General features: G+C 44.8%; 1 protein-coding gene across 2 annotated transcripts in view; it reads right to left on the bottom strand.

Annotated features, from left to right (window-relative positions):
• LOC144169155 (cytochrome P450 3A4-like) overlaps positions 1-18,125 on the bottom strand; it is a 68,189-nt gene that overhangs the window by 10,119 nt on the left and 39,945 nt on the right. For both annotated transcript variants that reach the window (XM_077698187.1, XM_077698188.1), the window contains exons 7-11: positions 14,177-14,417; positions 8,303-8,436; positions 2,528-2,606; positions 1,485-1,557; positions 529-637 (exon numbers count right to left, since the gene is read on the bottom strand). In XM_077698187.1, the coding sequence (XP_077554313.1) occupies positions 529-637; positions 1,485-1,557; positions 2,528-2,606; positions 8,303-8,436; positions 14,177-14,417 (636 nt within the window). The remainder of the gene's footprint in view (positions 1-528; positions 638-1,484; positions 1,558-2,527; positions 2,607-8,302; positions 8,437-14,176; positions 14,418-18,125) is intronic.

Here is an 18,125-nt window from a genome sequence, read left to right as displayed (position 1 = left end):
TATTCAAGGCGTATTTTTGGGACGCTTAAGAAACTTTTTATAAATTAGTTTGCTAGACCTCAATCTACAAACATTATTATTAAGCGCAATTTTATTTGTGCGCGTGGTGAGATGCGTTCAATGGCACGAAGTAGAAATTTTAATGCCTCGCTTTGCTGCAAACAAATCACAATGCCTTTTAACGTCTTTTTGCAAGTTTCTATATCTTAAGGAAGGGGAACGTTGTTTCTTTACAATAAAGAGAAAAAAGATTTAGGCTTTAGTCAATAGGCATTGGCATGGGGTAGGGCCATTTCAGTGTGCCAAAATCATTAGTACCACGTCAAACATTCAGTGTTTCCCTGTGAAACTGGTGGCGTTACATATTGTATAAGGTCTTCTGCAGATGCAGGAAGTCGGTGTGCGAAGGGAGACAAAGATGCGATTTAGTGTAATAAAACCACTTATGAGTTGGACTTCATGGCATCGGGGCTTTGGTGGCTTTGCGGACTCTTGTAAAACAAATATAGAAATTTTTTTAGTACTCACATACTTCGCTCTCACTTGCTTCACCTCCTGCCTCGCTTTTTCTTGGATGTCCGAGTGATTCGCCAGCATGTAGCACACGAAGCTAAGGGCCACAGAAGTGGTCCCAAATCTGGCAAAAAAAAAACATTAGCGAGGGATTTCGTGATAAAAAAAAGGAATTTAGAATTTTTTCTCTTGTAATTTAAAATGTCTAATTCCAACGTTTCTTTTTTTTTTTTTTTTGCTCGGGGGCATGACCCCTACTTATATAGATTTAACCTGTGGTACCACAACTATGCCCAAAGCGGATTGTGGTTTTATGCGTGAATAACTTCATATCATCCTTTATTACACTCATCGGCCACTTGCGAAGTATTACATTATCAAGATCACGTCGAGGTCTCGCTGAGCTCTGAAAAAAATGTTCCCAACGTGCGTACATATCCTCTACTTAAACTTCATTTTTCTCGACGTAACCTTCCTGGTGGCATAGCGACGATAGTAAAACGCACAGCAGAATGTGTACGAAGTTATGCTGTGTGCCGATGTTTCTTGCGCGTCCCACCATCCCCTAGAATGTATATCCCTGGGGGGAAGCTTAGTGTCAGTCATCGAACTCTGGTTCATTTGTACAGGCATCTGTGTACAGTAGGGGCAGTGATACATTACTACACAGCCCGCGAAATTGCCAGTGTTTTAAGGAAGAACGGGGAACATGATTTCTTTCTGAACGTAGCAATGGAAAAACGCCCAGATTCTAGGTCTTCGTAAGGTGCCAATCGATGAGTTTCCTTTCATATTATAATCTCTAAAGTATTGTAACATCGCGTTTTTACACGATTCATGATCCCTCGTGAGGCCCATCTAAATAAACCGAGTTGATTGCTTATTGCTGTCGTTCATTATATAGCAACGCAAAAGTCCTATGCCCCACCCCATCCAAAAAGGATGTTTATATGGCAAATATTGTATCTTACCCAGCAATTACAAGCATTGAAGTGTTAACAGCTACTTCCGTTGTCGACAATTTTTTGTCCACCTTGAAATAGCCTGAAATAAATTAAATGTATTGTTTATTCGTTGCTGTACAGCTTTTTCATTTTGAGCAGTCACAGTATACGTCAGTGAAAGTATAGTTTTCTTTGCTGGTGTAGGTAAAAGAAAGTTACAACACGAGATCAGCTACACAATAAAGAAGTAAACAATTTACACATCAATGACACCAAAATCCTAGAGTTCAGCTAAATTAGTCCACCAACAAACGTTTCTTGACAGTATATGCAATTTAAAGGCGCTATTATATGATTTTTGGTTAGTTTAATCGGGATGCTGCGGTGTAACGTTGCTTACTCGTTGCTTCGTGTACCATCCAATGAACATAACACACCAACGCTCTTCCCTACGCTATAAAGTCACAGCGATTCACGTGACTTGTCTGTTCGTTTCAGCGTTTCTTCATCCAGACACTGAAATATTCCCATGCTTAACGCTGCCTGACTGCAGTGCATTGTTATCAGGAGTAGTGGCCATACTAAAAGTGATAACGTCACCAGTACGACACCATTTCTGGTGCTGTTTTTTTGTCTGTCGTTGAAGATTTTCATCAGCCCATCTTCCGGTCCTCAAAAAATTTTCCATCCAGTGGCCTTGCAGTCCTTGCATTGGTCCTCATAAGGCCATTTCATTAAATCTCTGGCACCACATTACACATGGCACGTTTTAGAGGGACCTGAAGGTTACACCAATTCTTTGCATCAGAGGACCAATGCTGCTCTTAGTTTAAAGTTGCCCCCTGCAGCAAACTTTGCTTTACCGCAATGCCTCTCCTTCGCCGCCGCGCTCACACTGAAATTTAATGCTGCTTTCGTAATCGATCTTTACGGGTTAAAAACAGGTGAGTTAGTCGACCATATTTAAACACGACTACTGAAGTGGCCGTGAAGACGCCCGAATCGTGTTGAAAGAGAAGCGAAGGTAAAAATTGTCCAAACTAAAAGCAGAGCAATAATACCAAACATACCATTTGCAACTCCAGTTTCAGTCACTTCTTCCTCGGTTTCTGCATCCAACATCACTTGCAACATGTCTTGTCTTCCAGGCTGTGGTAAATTTATAATAAGAAGTCCCCAAATATAGCAGTCCTTCTTGAATGCAAACAACACGACGCAGAAAGACGCAAACACTTCTCAGAACTCTACTCTCACCACATATTAATACACCCAACATAATTCCTTCTAGGCAAGTCCTTCTAGGCAAGTCGATGTTTTCATGAAATCGTATTCTAGAATATTTGCTTAGTGGTGCATATTTGCAAACCGTTTCATATCGGACGCAATCATTTCAGCGAACCCCTCCGATTTGGGCCCTCCCTGTACTTACGGAAAAACGTTGAACTTTATTCCCATTCACCACTTCTATTTTGTAGCAATATGGCCCTCTACAACAATGTGCTGCTTTCAATAGAGTGGCCCCCTTCTTAATAAAAAACTTTTAATGAAGTTTGGTTTCCGTGCTGTATATTCCACTAACCTTGCCCTCGTGTCCTTTACAGACAAAATTAAAAGCATGATCGATAGCGGAAGATACGCTGAATCCCTTTCCACAGACCTGACCAAAGCGTTTGATTCTTTTAATCATAGTATCTGACTAACTAAACTAAAATCAATAGGCGTCGTGGCGCCAGTCCTGGCATTTATAAAAAGTTACTGGCTTAATCGATCGCAAGCCGTATATTTATGTACGCACTAATTTTAAGAAAGTTAACAAAGGCGTACCGCAGGGTTCAATTGATGGACCCATTGTATTTCTGATTTATATAATGACTTACCTAGAAGCCTTAACTGTTGTGAACCCTTTGTTTACACCGATAATGGAACACTACTAGCTAACGACATCTCCATCCCTAATTAACCGAGCAACTGGCATGTGACCTCAAAAATATAGTCATTGGTGTGAACGTAACTTTCTGTAAATTAACGCGCCGAAACCACTTTTATGGTTTTTACACCGAGCCATAAAAGTCTAACTTTTGACCCAGTCTTACACAATAATGATTTATCTATTCATTGAGTTTACGAATTAAAATTTCTAGGAGTCGTACTCGTATCCGCATACTAATTAAACCTCATGCATGTTTTAGTTTATCAACGTTAACATGGCTTTATTATGCCTTCAATCACACTCACCTCACTCACTGCATTGCATCATGCGGTAATACCTATTATACTCATAACGCTCCAATTCAGCACATTCAAAATCAAGTCCTACGAATAACGAAATACAGTAACTACAATAGCAACGCCTCTCAGCTACTCAAGGCTAATAGATTACTAACAATACGTAATCTTTTCAAATGCAGCCTTAGTATCCTTACGTACCAATCAGTTAATAATCTGACACCGACGATCATTATCCTCCCCGAAACACTAATTAATAAATATTGTAGCCGGTTACCACCCAAAAATACCTTTTTACCGCCAAAGTGATAACATGCAAACACACTGCAAATTTTGCCGTGGTTTCAAACTAAAATATTCTTCCTAAATAAATTAAACCGCGGTCATTTTTAAATTCGTTCAAAACTGCGCTTTCTTTGTTCATGACCCTTAGCATTATATAAACGCTTTTGACTACTCTTTTCCTTGTTGTAATTGCCATCCCTATGTTCGTTTGTGCACTGTTCTACTTGTAATTTTTTTTTTATCAAACTAGCTGCTGTGATCTTCTTGCCGTTTGCGTATGCACATATTTACATGAGGTCCTTACAGCCTCATGCTGCTAAACCTCCTTCTGTATATTTAGCTATGTATGCCATTTATACGCACCCAGTAAACGTTATTATTCTTATTCTTATTCTTATGCGGTTTCTAACAATTTCACCCAAAGAAGTACACACCTAGAGAATTACGTAAAACCTCGATATTTGGTGCTCGTTGGCCAAGTTTCCGCTGTCCCAATAAACAACACATGCAACAACAACAACAATTAGTACAGCTCAGAAAAAGTTCGATGCTATGCGACAGGGAGTTTAGAAAAAGGCTTCGACTGAGAGTTTGCTGCAGACATGTTGCGTTGTCAGTGACCCATTTTGTCTTCACCTTTTAGATTTTTTGGCGACTAGGATATGACCGACGATATAACCCTTAAAATAGTGCTGCCTAAACGTGTCAATCTTTTAATGCACGAGGTAGAAACGCTCATTGGGAACTTCACGAACAAAACCCGGCAAGTAAATTTTGGCATTAGACCTTTAAAAGCATTTTTACATCTCATGAACTAGCACTAATTCATCTGTTGTTACGTAGGTGGTCATAATCATAGTAGTACTAGCTTACAAGCGCAACAGGGACCGATTTAGATAAATAAAAGCGTGTAGAGAAACGAGGTTAAGTGCAACCACGTGCTCTACCACTGTTCCATGCGAGAAGTGGAATAAAAGGATCAGTGAAGGTAAGATAAAAAAAAGGTGAGGAAGCAAACAAGACCTCGCGCTACAATGTCCTGTACACTACTAGTAGCGAACGAAATCAGTTCAGTTTTAGTGTTTTGATGGCTTAAGTAGCCATGAAGTTAAGACATAAGTTAAGTTCACCAAACACTGCTCTGTTACAGTAACAATGAAAGTTTTTTTAAGGCAAACTTCGGAAAACTGACCTATATGTACAGGAAACACCGATGAAACTGTGGCGACCCAAGAGTCCCATTCTCGCCCTAACATTGTGCTGTCGCGGAGACTTGTTTGTGCGATCAGCGTCCTCGGAACGGGACAAATGCCCTCATACATGGCTGCTCGATGGCAGTGGCGCCTCTTGTTTCGTTCGGTCGTGAGACTTCAATGCTAACGGGCATTATTACACTGATAACTGTTTGAGCAGTCTCTCTACATAGTCACTGCTGAACTTCTGACGTCACCAGCGCCAAATTGGAAAGCCTCTCCATATTCTCTATCTTTTATGTACAAAAACGCCTCCCGGTATTGGAATTGGGTTCGATGAGCTGTCAAAGGCAAATCCTTTTAAATTGAACAAGCTTGCATTTTGCCTTTACGGTTCCATTGACAGCACGACACGACACAGGGTGAAGAGACGATAATCTTTTCGCACTGTTAAAAAGACACCCAAGAGAGTTGAAACACTCTCCATTTGCCCCAACATATTGAAGTCTAAAATGCGTAGCCCATTTTGTGAGTTTTCCCGGCCGATCTACTTGCACTCTAAGAAGGAAAAGCGCTCAGAAAGCGAACTTTTCCCTCGCCGTCATCCCCGCTAATTTGCTGACGTCAACTATGGGGGAACGCTGGCCAGTACACGGGGAAATGCTTAGCAGATCACTTGCATGTTAAGCTAGTAAAATGTTTGCAACAACAAATACAAGGAAGATAGCAGCCATGAAATAGCTTAAACGTGAAAATATCAGCCGACCTAAGGTGCCTGGCTTGCTACGCCAGAGGAATGCTGTGACGACGATGATTATAATGGGGATTAGGTATACATACGCTTCGAATTATTTACAAGGTCTAATCAAGACCTGTGTAGCCCGAGAGGCACGTTTGGAACTACTCAAAAGACATACTACGTCCCTCAGTTCAAGTATTACGGAGAGCGGCCGGCCCATAGACGCTGCGAGAGACGCTCTTTGTGCGCTAAATCTCACACAATCACAGATGCGGTGTTGCACGTCTTCACGCACATCGCGCTGTGGGCACAGTGGCGAAGTTGATTGGTTGATTTTGAAGCGGAAGTATCGCTTGTAAACGATAATCATCCGCATACGTTGGACTACTGCTTGCTTGTGCTTAGATAATCCAGGTGGCACCTCAAAATTGCGATGTGAATCGACAGCGTTGAGGGACGTAATCATAGTATGCGTTTGCCCAAGTCGATCGCTGCATGTTCCAGCCACGCTGGATGCAAGCGCTGAATTATCTTTCCGAGAGAATGGTATCGGTATTTTTTGTCCGCGTTGGTCATGCGCGATGGATGTTGCAACGTCCACCTTCACATTACCAGTTATTCCGCAGTGGGCAGGAAGCCACCGGAGTGATATGTCATGGTGCGCCTGACAGCACAAAAAACCACGGCAAGCAAGTTGGGCGTCATCATAGCAGTTGTTGTACTGGCCGTGAACGGCGTATGTTTTTTTCTCTTTTCGCACTTATTACAGATGAGCAAAGACTCTAGACTTCGATAAATTGTTGAATAATAGAATTAAAGCGTTTAGTACAATAAGGTGCCCTTAAAACTGCTCAATCCGGCCGCAGATAAGGCGTTAAATAATTATATTAGCGCGCGTTTATGGCGTGGGCTGTATAGAAGAAATGAGCTGTAGAATACACGCCCTGTCACCGTCAAGGAGTTGTACCGTGGCTGTGGGGAGAGACTGCAGGCAGCGCGTCCGTCGGAAATGAATGCCCAGCGTTTCCAAGTTTTAGTTTGATCCTTCGAAGGCGGGAACTTTGATTCAGGATCTTTAAGGTTCCCTTAATTCAACAACGGCAATTCGTAGACCTTGCGAAGATTTGATCCTTTGATACCGTAAAGTTAAATCGTCCACCATGGTTTTTACTCTTCCGTGTTTTATACTGCGACTTTGAAAAATGTGGCTTAAACACGTTACTTGTTGCTCACTGTTCCACAGATGCCCGATGTCGAAATATCAAAATTTCCTGCGGCCTCGCTTAGATTCGTTCTGATGAGAGCAAACGGGGGTGCTTTTCGACAGTTTGAAATCTGCCGCCTAAGCAAAATTCAACATTTAAGAAACTGGCCACGTATCTGCTGACTTCGCCGAAAATGTCGTCGAAAGACGGAAATCTTCTGCCGCCCCTGCAACATAAATGCCTGTCTTCTCCTCCCGCCCACCCTCTAACGCTCTTGCACTCCCGCCTCACTCTTCCCACGGTGTACAATTGCTCAAGTCAATTTAATTTTTCTCCGTTCCACTGCTCGCTCGCCATCTGCTCGAACATTTCCTTAACCTTGGACTTGGAATGCCGCTGCGAGGTCTGGGCTTGGGCGTGGATTTCTGTGTATTTTTGTGTGGAAAGATTGTTTTGAACGCGAATTTCAATTTTTTTTTCTACCAAAATACCAAGGGCATTCTACCGAAAGTATCAAGCGCACATCTATCTCCAATGAAACGAACACTGCCTGGTACCAGTTATCTATTCATTTTTTGCCTCAAATATGCCTAGTATTCTCTTTTTTCTCAACAATATTGAGAAGTAGGAAGTATGATGCCAGATTTAGTGGCTTGTGAAGCTTTTGTCTAGACAAATTACTCCTTTTAAAATGCATTCATCGTTTGCCCGGGTGGCTGTGCAGACAGACAGACAGACAGACATGCATACATACATACATACATACATACATACAGACAGATAGACAGACAGACAGACAGACAGACAGACAGACAGACAGACAGACAGACAGACAGACAGACAGACAGACCAAAATATTAGGGGTTAAAGTAGCGCCCATAAAATACTATCTTTTTAAAACGCTCCAAGACAGACAGACAGACAGACAGGTACACAGACAGACAGATAGACAGACAGACAGACAGGCCAAAATATTAGGGGTTAAAGTAGAGCCCATAAAATACTATCTTTTTTAAAACGCTCCAATGACAATTTCTACTCCCGGTACCGGTCATAGTCAACAACTATGAGGGCCCCCTAAAGCAAGCAACTTGTAGATGTTCTTTGTTCATGACTAAAAGTCCTGGATCGCTACATTTTGTTAGTACATGTACCAAATTTTGCTACTGACGTGAAGAAAAAAGGCTTCGTACATACAGGCAGAGGTTTGCTGCGTCGTTGTTCCACAACCGGGTAGACGACTTTCGCAAAACGATCGTAAGTAAAATAACCGATCTTGCTGTTGAGCCAGAGAAGGGGGGCCACCAGGCCCTTGAAGGTAGTGGTGGCCTCTGGAAAAGAACGAATATGGGAAATTGAGGAGGAGAACCAACAATAAATGGGGCTGAATAGAGATGCGAGTGAGAAAAGGAATGGAACAAAAAAGGCGATGTCAGTGCGCGGCTTTTTCGAGCAAATACCCACCACCAGCGAACGATATTACCAGCGAAAGATATGAACAGCATGGGTACTGACGGCGAAACAATAAACGCAGTTTTTTTTGCATTCGGATATTGCCACGAAGTGACTGTAACTACGCTGTCGCTTTCACGCCCACCCAGCGTGCGAAATGCCTTGTTCCTTTAGTCGGTCGCTGGCGGAGTCCCGTCCATTTGTCGTAGAACGTGACATTCTCTAGTGGATGTCGTGCAAGTCTTTGAGCCTAGCTTAATCGTATCTTCAGGGACGCCTGTGTCGCTTTTGGTGCTTACCAGGAAAGGACAGGGTCAACTTTGATGTCGTCATTTATTACACTTTGAAATTTTTGTGTGCAAAGTCGTATAGTTGCCTGTCATGTTATGTTGGGGACCAGAGCAAGGACGGTAAGTCGAAGGGAAGGAATCCCCGACAAGGGAGCCCTATCATAAGTGCTCTTCAGCGCAGGGAAGACAAAACATCATGCACCCCTCCGTCTAACGACGACGATGGTTCAACTCGAAGCTTTGTCGTGGTGTATTCTTCGGTCGGCCAAGTCCCACACTGACAGTATGTGCTCCTCTGGAGGTACGCACCACTTTGCCAGAATACCCACAGCAACCCTTGGATGTACACTCCGTAGGCCCAATGTTTCGGCTACGGGTGTACGGCGCGAATCGGTACCTGCTGCTTGGCGTTCGCTTCTACCGTGTCCAAATGCAGCAATCGGATAGACGTCGGCTTCACAACGCGAGCGACTCAGGTTCGATTGCAGCCACAGGAAGCGTTTTTTTTTTTTTTCACTTCAGCCACGATCATTCATTTTTATCGTCAGGGAAGGTTGGCTTTCCTGCAGGGCGTATTGGCGTACAACGGCGTCAGTTAGGTCACTACAGCTTCGCTTTAAAGACGCCGGAAAGAAACGCAGAAACACAGCAAGAACGTGCTAGTGTCTATGGGTGGCAGAAGAAGAGGGAGAAGAGCCGAGAATTGGCAGGGGTCTCCATACGACCTGGGATCTGCCACGGTGATCTTTGCAGTGCGTTGCACTCATTCATCCTGGAATCAAGCCGTCCGCCGTGCTAGACATCATTTAGCCCTACTGGATTCCCTTGTCAAGAATATGCGCGCCCAGCTCACTGCTTCGTCTGTACCACTTTCTTCGTGTTTCTTACTTCCAATTTTCATAAAATGGTGTTCGTTTTTACTTTTTTTTTCTTTCTTTCTCTAATGCCCTTACTTTTATTTCTCTAGTCATCTACTGCTAATCCATACTAATATTTAAATATTTTTTCCCTTCAAAATTCACCTAATTTCTTTCGGTAAGGCGCCCATTTCCTGGCCAATCCCCCTGGGTGGGTACGCGCCATTTCACTGGAACCACCACCACGAGGCAAGTGAAGAAGATCAGGAACAAGGCATGGGGATTGATCCCTGGATTGGGTATGTTGCATACCCTAAAGAACAACAACAACGGGGATTCCAGAAAGATCGAGAAGCGATCGAGGGCTGTCGGCGGGTCGTCTACCCCAGGGTAGCCTGGCGTACCAGCGGCAGTCGACGGGACTCCAGGTGCGCCAATTCATAGGCAAAACACTGGGTTCCAGCGGCCGTCGACCAGACTCCGGGAGCGCTACCGCAAGTACTGCTTGTGTTCCACGCCCGACCAACTTCATGTAACTATCCACGCCGGCGTCACCGGAATTCTCCCTGAGCAGCGCCGAGTCAAGTGCAACCACTCGTCGCCATCTATGGTGTCGTCTACAGTCCGCCTCCTCCGCCAAAACTGTGATGTTGTCCTTGTGTCTATACACTATAGGACGTTTTACTTCTGCAGTAGTGTGTCCACGTGCTCAGCCCAACTTTATTATCCTTTTTAACAGCAGAACTGTTTAACCTCTTGGTTGCGCCGTCCCTACGCGGAAAAAAATACCAAAAACGTCGAGCCCAAGTGAGCGCGCGTCTTGTGATGAGCGCCCGGAAAAAATAGGAAGAAAATTCCGAGATGAAAATGCTTCTAGAAGGAAGAAGCCGGCACTTGTGCACCGCGCCTTGCTAACCCAGGTAAAGAAGGGTCAACGAATAGAATAGCGCGTACCCCGAATGCTCGTGCTAACATGGCCGTCCCTAAAGTCATCCCTTCATCGGCCATGGTTCGTGTCTTTTATCCTGCCGTCACATAACTTGTTTCGCCACTACCTGATCATGGCTCCGGAAAAGGTAGGGCCCCGATTTCTCCGCTTTACAATGACAACGGCGAGGAGTTGTCGTTTCCACAGATATACCTGGGTCAGTCGCATAAGATGAAGTCTCTCCACCTCACCCCGTTTGCGATGGCCAGCAGCGATATTTAGACGACAAAGAAGAAGACAGATGAGCGCAAACGCATCCAAAAGCTAAAGGACCTCTACGAAGAGATTTACGACTGCCTGGAACAGAGGGCGTTCGATGACATCGAACAGTTCTGGCGCCGCTTTGGCGTGCGCAACGAGGGTCACTGCTTAGAGATCCTCAGAGCCGGAGTCAGTCGTTCCAGCGTCTTGTACAAGCGATACCCTAACAGAAGTTGGTCCACCCATTCTACCCCTGGATGCCTGCTTGCTCGGCTCCAACTGAACAATAGGGTCATTCTCGATCACTATTGTCTGTGACCCGAACGTCGTCGAATACGTGGACAACGCCGACCGCGGATTGTCAAACCTGTACAAGGCCGTTACCGAGATGCTGGAGAAACGCGGGGACACGAAGACCTCAAGGCTCAAGCTCCTGCTACGTCTCTGAACCTGCCATGATATCTGAAGGCCTTTTACGGGGCGAGGCCCATAACAGCCGCGTCTGCTCGACAAATACACATTTATTCTCTCTATCTCCCCCTCTCTGCTTCCACCATCAACTCGCCGTCTGGTAGCTTCTGGTTTAGAGTGCGTGAGGTCATTCCTCAAAATTATTTACGGCCCGTTCAAATTGTCTAAAAACCACCGAGGTCATCACCCATCACGAAACGTCATGTGATATTGCATGGTTCATAATATTTGCAGCAAAGCTGAGCTGTGTTTCATAGGCTGGCGGGTAGGCCGATTGTTTGGAGCAGATTTTTTATTGTGAACACAGTTTGCTGTGGACATGAGCAATACTTTTTTATCGTTATATTCCTGAGCGGCTTTGTTCCAGGCAATTAGAGGATATTATTTATATCACGTAACGGACGGTTGCTTTGGTGACTTCCCACGGCTTTCTAGCTAGAAGATCACCAAAAAGTGAACTAAACCTATGCGTAATTTTTATTAACGCGCTATTTTAATGATGCTCGTGTTCAGTGGGGGAACGCTTATTAGTGCATTACACTAAGCTCCAAGAATACTACATGCCGCAATCTATCCCATACCTTGACAGACTTATGAATTTCCTGCTATCACTGAATTGAGCATCAGCTGGAATATCGTCGGCTTAATCAAAACAAAACTATGGCAAATTACGCGCACGCGAAGCAGTCGTCCTACGAGACTCGCTATGTTGAGTGACTGAGGAACAACGTTTACCCGTGAACAGTGTTCTGAACGCAGTCAGAGATCTCGTACACTATAACCCCTTTTTCGTTCACCTCTTCCATATGAAAATAAAAGACACTGCCGTTTGAATTAAAAACCTCTTTGCCTGCCGAACACGTATAAAAAGTGCCCCAACAAAGTAGCAGGAAAGCTGGGGTGTCTCTCTGTAGCCCAGCGAGGCATACATGCCTTAGCGTTTATAAACACGCACCAATTATGGTGCAACTATGCCACACAATCTTTATCGTGGTCCTTTTCCTACTTTTACCCACAGGATCGTACATTAAAAGTGTGCCCTCCTTTAGTATGTCCGCTGCTTAAACAGCGGGTCCGCTTGCTGGTGTGTTGGCGTGGAAGCGCGCTAAATGGTTTCTGGTTCGAAAAGGTCAACGCGGGCTTTTAAAATTCGCCACAGAACACAGCAAGCCAACGTAATGGTCTCAAGGGGAACTTTCGCTTCTAGACAGGCCACTATTCGTCAAGTCAGCGCAAGGGTCAATGCAATGCCTACCGCAACTAGCGTACTTAGTGCACCGAGAAGATTTGAGTACATGGCCAAGGGCTGCGTGGCAGTTGTCGCCGTGCTGAGTTACACCCCCCTCCCCCTCCCTGCCCCCCCTCCTCAAAAACGTAATTTTTACAGATTTTTGCCTTTTTAGGTCGCTTTAGGACGATTACTACACTTGGGGGATCTTGCACGCTGGAACAACGCTTGGGCTACGAGGTTAGCCATAGTGGGAGGCTCCGGATTAATTTCCACCACATCAGTATTTTAACGTGAGCTGAAATCTCGACACGGGCGCTTTCGCGTTCGTCTCCATCAGTAAAATGCCTGCCGTGGCCGGAATCGAACCGGTGTCCTTGGGCTCTGCAGCGCAACGCTTAGCAGCTCACGATTATTGCATTTACGTCTTGCGTGAGTTGTATAGTCAGTATATCGCCGCTGCACATTTGCAATTCTTGGGCATCTGAGAGTGATAAAATATCACAAAGAGGCCAATTTCGCAATATCCCCGTATTTCTTTTAGGGTTTCAAGAGCACAACTATGATCTCAATATAAAACAAGTTCCAAAATCACGAAACACATGACATACTGATTTATTGTTGACTGCTTGGAACATTTAGCAGCCAGTGTGCCCCGAATGCGAATTATTGGAGGTGCTTATCACCAATTACCGCCAAAAATATATAATGCGCACAACCGCAACTGCAACCGGAAAAAAAATCCTGAGCCATTTCGTTCTGGGAAGGTGCATGAACAACAAAGGCTGAGGGGAGATAAAATTTTGAGCAAAAAAGGTGTGAACACTTGACGGACGTCTTAGTGCAACAAGACGCCATTTAATGTCGATAGATTGCCTGAATCGGAGAGCAGAAGTACCCGTTCGTGGTGGTGAAAAGGAGCACAGCCTCTTCAAACAGCTAGTCTTAACAAGTCCCACGTACTTTGAAATTTTTGACGTACCTGCCAGGGTGGCTCAGTAGCTAAGGCATTGGGCTGCTGAGCCCAATGAAGCGGTTTTGCTCACCGCCGCAGTGGCTGCGTTTCGTATGGAAGCGAGAAGCAACAACGCCCCCGTGTAAACATTTGGGCGCACGTTGAACATCCCCAGGTGGTCAATATTAATCCGGAGCCCGCCACTACGGCGTGCCTCATATCTGAGGTGGATCATCGGCGCATTAAAACTCATAATCAGATTTGAAATTATTGACGTCCCCGGCTTTCGAAGGGAGTCGACAGTTGCAGTGCACGGCTCCGCTTTGCAGTATCCCGCACATGTTTCCTGCCCATCGACGACGATTCCATTTCGTCTCTTTTATTTATATTGCATTTACACGCGCAACGTATACTCGCCACCACGGGAGAGCGGAGAGAAACTTGCACGCACTAGCTTGGAACAACGGCAGCGTGAGAGCACTGAGTTTTTGCTGCCGCACAAGAGAACTTCACACAACATGAGCCAAGACAGGCTCGCTCTAAAAGCTGAAAAACGTGGCGGTGAAAGGCTAAAGGATATAAAAGTTGGAAGGACCAGGCAGGGAAACCATTATAAAGGCTTCTCTTACGGGCAATCATGTGGAAGGGGCCGGTCATGGTGCCTGGTAACACGGTGACAGCCGTGGTGGCTACTGGATGCTGCCTCTCCTCTTGGAATTTGTTCACGATGCCGAAGCTACCCTTGCAGATGTATTCCAGGCCCAAGGGTTTGAAGAGCTCGTACGCCGCCACTTCTTTCACGCCCTTGGCGTCTCTGTCCGCTAGGATGTCCAGGAACCGATCGCACGTCTCATCCAGGTGAGGGAAAATCTGCAAGGGAGAACAGAACGCGCTCACTTCCGGGGTTTTGTACCGCAAAAAATGGCCACAACACTTATGAAACTGTATATTTTTCAATGGCGGAAACATTTTCTTGGGTTTATGAGTCAGCCTACAAAAACTACGGCTGCGCAGACAACAAAAGCGAGGACAAGCAGCTCTTTGTATCGTCAGTTTTATTGTCAAACATTAGTTTTCGCAGGCTAACCGGTAAACTTCGTCAATTATAAACCAACAAATTAAGATTCTGCCTGTACTACCCTCTAAAGATTGTCGTAAGAACTTCCAAAAATCTTTCATGAGGTCGACACACACCCACGCACAGGGTTGCCTATATTATATCTTACATATCATTTCAATAACACCGCGAGGCACAAGAAGGAGGGTCGTCCCGCCTTCCTATGTGCTGTCTCCTTCGCGCTCTTCGACATGATCAGTCTCATCCAACTAGCCCAACTTGGCGTCCTTCTAACTTGTCTATGCTTGTACTGCGTTCAGAATAGAAATGAAGTCAGGAGGAAGTTATTCGCTACTGTGATAACTAAGAGGCTCCTGTCGACAACACCAAGTCACAAGACGGGTTTTGAATCTCACAGATTCAAATAAAAGGTGCTGCATGCTTATTTATCTAGAACAGGAAACTTACAGCCGCGTCTGTAGAGTGACAACTGTTTTACATCGCTCGTTTACAAGCGATGTAAAGTCTATCCATAATTTACATCGCTTGTAACGGGTGTGCGTATATTCCCCCATCGGTTATATGCATTAGGGTTTCGAATCAAAGCATTCCACCACAAATGCGCTTGCCAGTGTTCCGGACCTAGCACTGTGCTACAGTGTTACATGCCCGCCTACTAGCACATATCTACAGAGCTGCAGCTAAGGTCACTTCATGAGAATGGCTAATTAACTCAGCCGTTTCAGTCAGCCAAGAGGCTGAATGCGCACATCAGTCAAGTAGTAATACATCTCAAGGGAGTGCACCATCGGAAGATGAATATGCCGGTGTTTTAGGCTATCGGCATTCCACGGCGGCAGCCAAGGAAGAGCATTGCTTTGCAACGTCGTTCTGACGGAGCCTGAAAGCTCTCAATCAAGGTAACAATTGAAACAAATTCTGCGCGAGCAACAAGGGTGTTTCGAAGTGGAACCCATTACTCTCGATGCGTGCGGGCGTGCGTGCGCGAGCGCAGTTTGAAGTGTTTGTGCCTCACCTCCGCTGTGCATAACCAAGCAGCGCTCTCGTCGCTCATGTACTTGCGGTAAGTTCGCATAGCTCGCTGGTAAAAGTGGGCATAGCGCCACAAAAAAGATGAGTGGCGGACCTGTCAAGTCCTTATTATGTACTTGTGCTGTCGTCAAGGGACACAAGAAATAATTAAAATAAATAATAAGACCTGATCCTCAATGTAAATATGTATATCAACAAGGACGGCGACGACAGAGTTGATAGAAAGTGCGCTGCCGGAAAGTATGTGTTCGCTTCGAAGAATGACCTAATTGTTGCAAGCAAATAAGGAATACGGTGTAAGCTGCATCGCTGTGGCCGCATATCATGTAGTACGCACAGCTCCGCTGTTCATTTACATTGTAGGAATGGAAGCAATTGAGATCCATGACATTAGACATAGAAGCTTGACTTCACAGCTCTGCTGGAGCTCATTCAACAAGGAATAAATAATATCCCATGCAGGGTCACAGTTTCACAGTGTATCACGGTATTGAAGAAACCATCACGCTGTTTAAAAAACGAGTTTACAATGTTTTTCTGTAATTTATGCACTAGAAAGGTACAATCAATTGAAACAAGATATATTATAGGGCCATTTGGCTCATTAAAGATATATATCCTGCAGAAAGTATGTGACACCCAAGGCACAACTTTGATATTTATTGTGCTTCTCCGCCGTATCGGCGCATAAGCTTACCTAAACTACAGAACATGAGTGAAGAATGCGTTAAATGACTGTTGGGTATTGGCGCTGCTACATGCATCAACTGTTTCAAGGAGGCGATGTTTGAGGCTTTGCAGACAATTCTTTTTGTTAATAGTGGATAAAAGATGCGGTGACCCATCACAATGAATTGAGCATGTAATTGAGCACAATGAATTGAGCATGTAAGAGATAATATCGGTGAATCATGGTCAGGACTCAAGAATGGCCTACTGTTCCTGATATGTGGAGAGGCCATCGCATTCTACTCGAGCGCTTGCATTGTCCATCACACCTCAGCAAACAAAACAGCGGTCATTATTCCAGCACAGAAATAGTGAGCGAGAAACATGTCAATACCGGCCCTTAGCGTGTAAACAAAAGCCTGGGGCCTCTTGACACCCGATGTCGATAAAGCACACACGTTTTTATCTTGCCCCTCAAGTGCTATGCCGCAGCGTTTACTCAAGGGCTTGGCCTCTTTTGATCTAGTGATTAATCCCAGATGTAGAGGAATTTATATACTGGAGACCAAAATGGCTCTCTTTGGCCAGAAAGGCGAGCAAATGAATTTAATATTTTTCTCGCATTTTTCTGTCGTCTCTGTGTTTGAAAATTTTAAGAACAGATGAACATAATGTGCCGGGTATTTATTGGCCCTAAGGACTGTAAACAAAGCAGAGGGAACATTTCATTGATAATTGTTTCTCTGGCACGCTGCCGTACTCCGGTGTAGTTGGAAGCAAGGTTGCAGCTTCCTCCCTTACGCCCGTAAAGACGACCTCAAGCCGGCCTTCAATATCCTTAATTTGCCGTGTTATTAGGAATCTGAGACGGGCCCCTCAGTTTCTGATGCAGCGGACTATCCCTCTCCATGCCTTTTTGAGTGGTGCTACCAACAGCATAGCAGTCTGCTGACCAGCCCCATAGTCAGTACGCAAACACAGCGCCTTGTTTAATGCCGGGATCGCACATATGCCGTGCTACGATAGTGAATGTGCCTCAATGATAGGGCACCTGCCCTGTCGTGCGAAGATACTCAGAGTACAAACAGGGAAACGTATTCTTATGGTATCTGTTGGAAAGCTAAGGACGCTTGTTTTAGGACATTCAGCAGGTAAATCTTCCAGTCCACATCACTTTTTAAAGCTAACCCATCTGCAATGCGCAAGTGCAACATATTGTGAATGCCGGAATTAATGGTTCAATTTTCCATGGTATAGTACTTTACTGGTCACCAGGCTACCGCTCATTTATTGGGATTCACAGCTTGTGAACATGTGTTAACACCGATTGACCTGGAAAAAGGAAATCAAATAAATGACCTTCCATTAACCGAGAATGCAAGAGATTACGCAGAGAAATTTTACCGCAAGAAGTGTGCGCACACTGTAGTTTTCTTGTAATGTGATTTGAGCCCTTACTCTCCGTTTGTTCCGAAAATTGGGAGAAGTATAGAATTGCCGCCTCTAAGAAACCAAAAAGGTCCAATTGAACGCAAAAATACCGCACTAAATGCACTTCCTGGGCTTACGTGCTGTGAGGCTGAAAATTTCTTTTTGTTGTAGCGGGCGCCTTTAACCCACTTCCTGAAACACGCCTGGACAACTTCCTATCCTTTTTAAACACTTTTCTCTATCTCCTTATCTTCCTTGTGAGCAAGAGGCACTCAACGTCGGCGGTAAGCAATGTTCCAAATCGCCGCTGGACTGCAAGCGATACTTCAATCTGGTAGAGTTTTAGGCGTATGACCGGTTAGTGTTAA

This window comes from Haemaphysalis longicornis, unplaced genomic scaffold (assembly GCF_048455015.1).
Source record: "Haemaphysalis longicornis isolate Haplotype H1 unplaced genomic scaffold, Haemaphysalis longicornis Haplotype H1 scaffold_2, whole genome shotgun sequence".
Classification (NCBI taxonomy): domain Eukaryota; kingdom Metazoa; phylum Arthropoda; class Arachnida; order Ixodida; family Ixodidae; genus Haemaphysalis; species Haemaphysalis longicornis.
The sequence above is the reverse complement of the archived record's forward strand: the minus strand, read 5'-3'. Positions and strand labels throughout refer to the sequence as shown.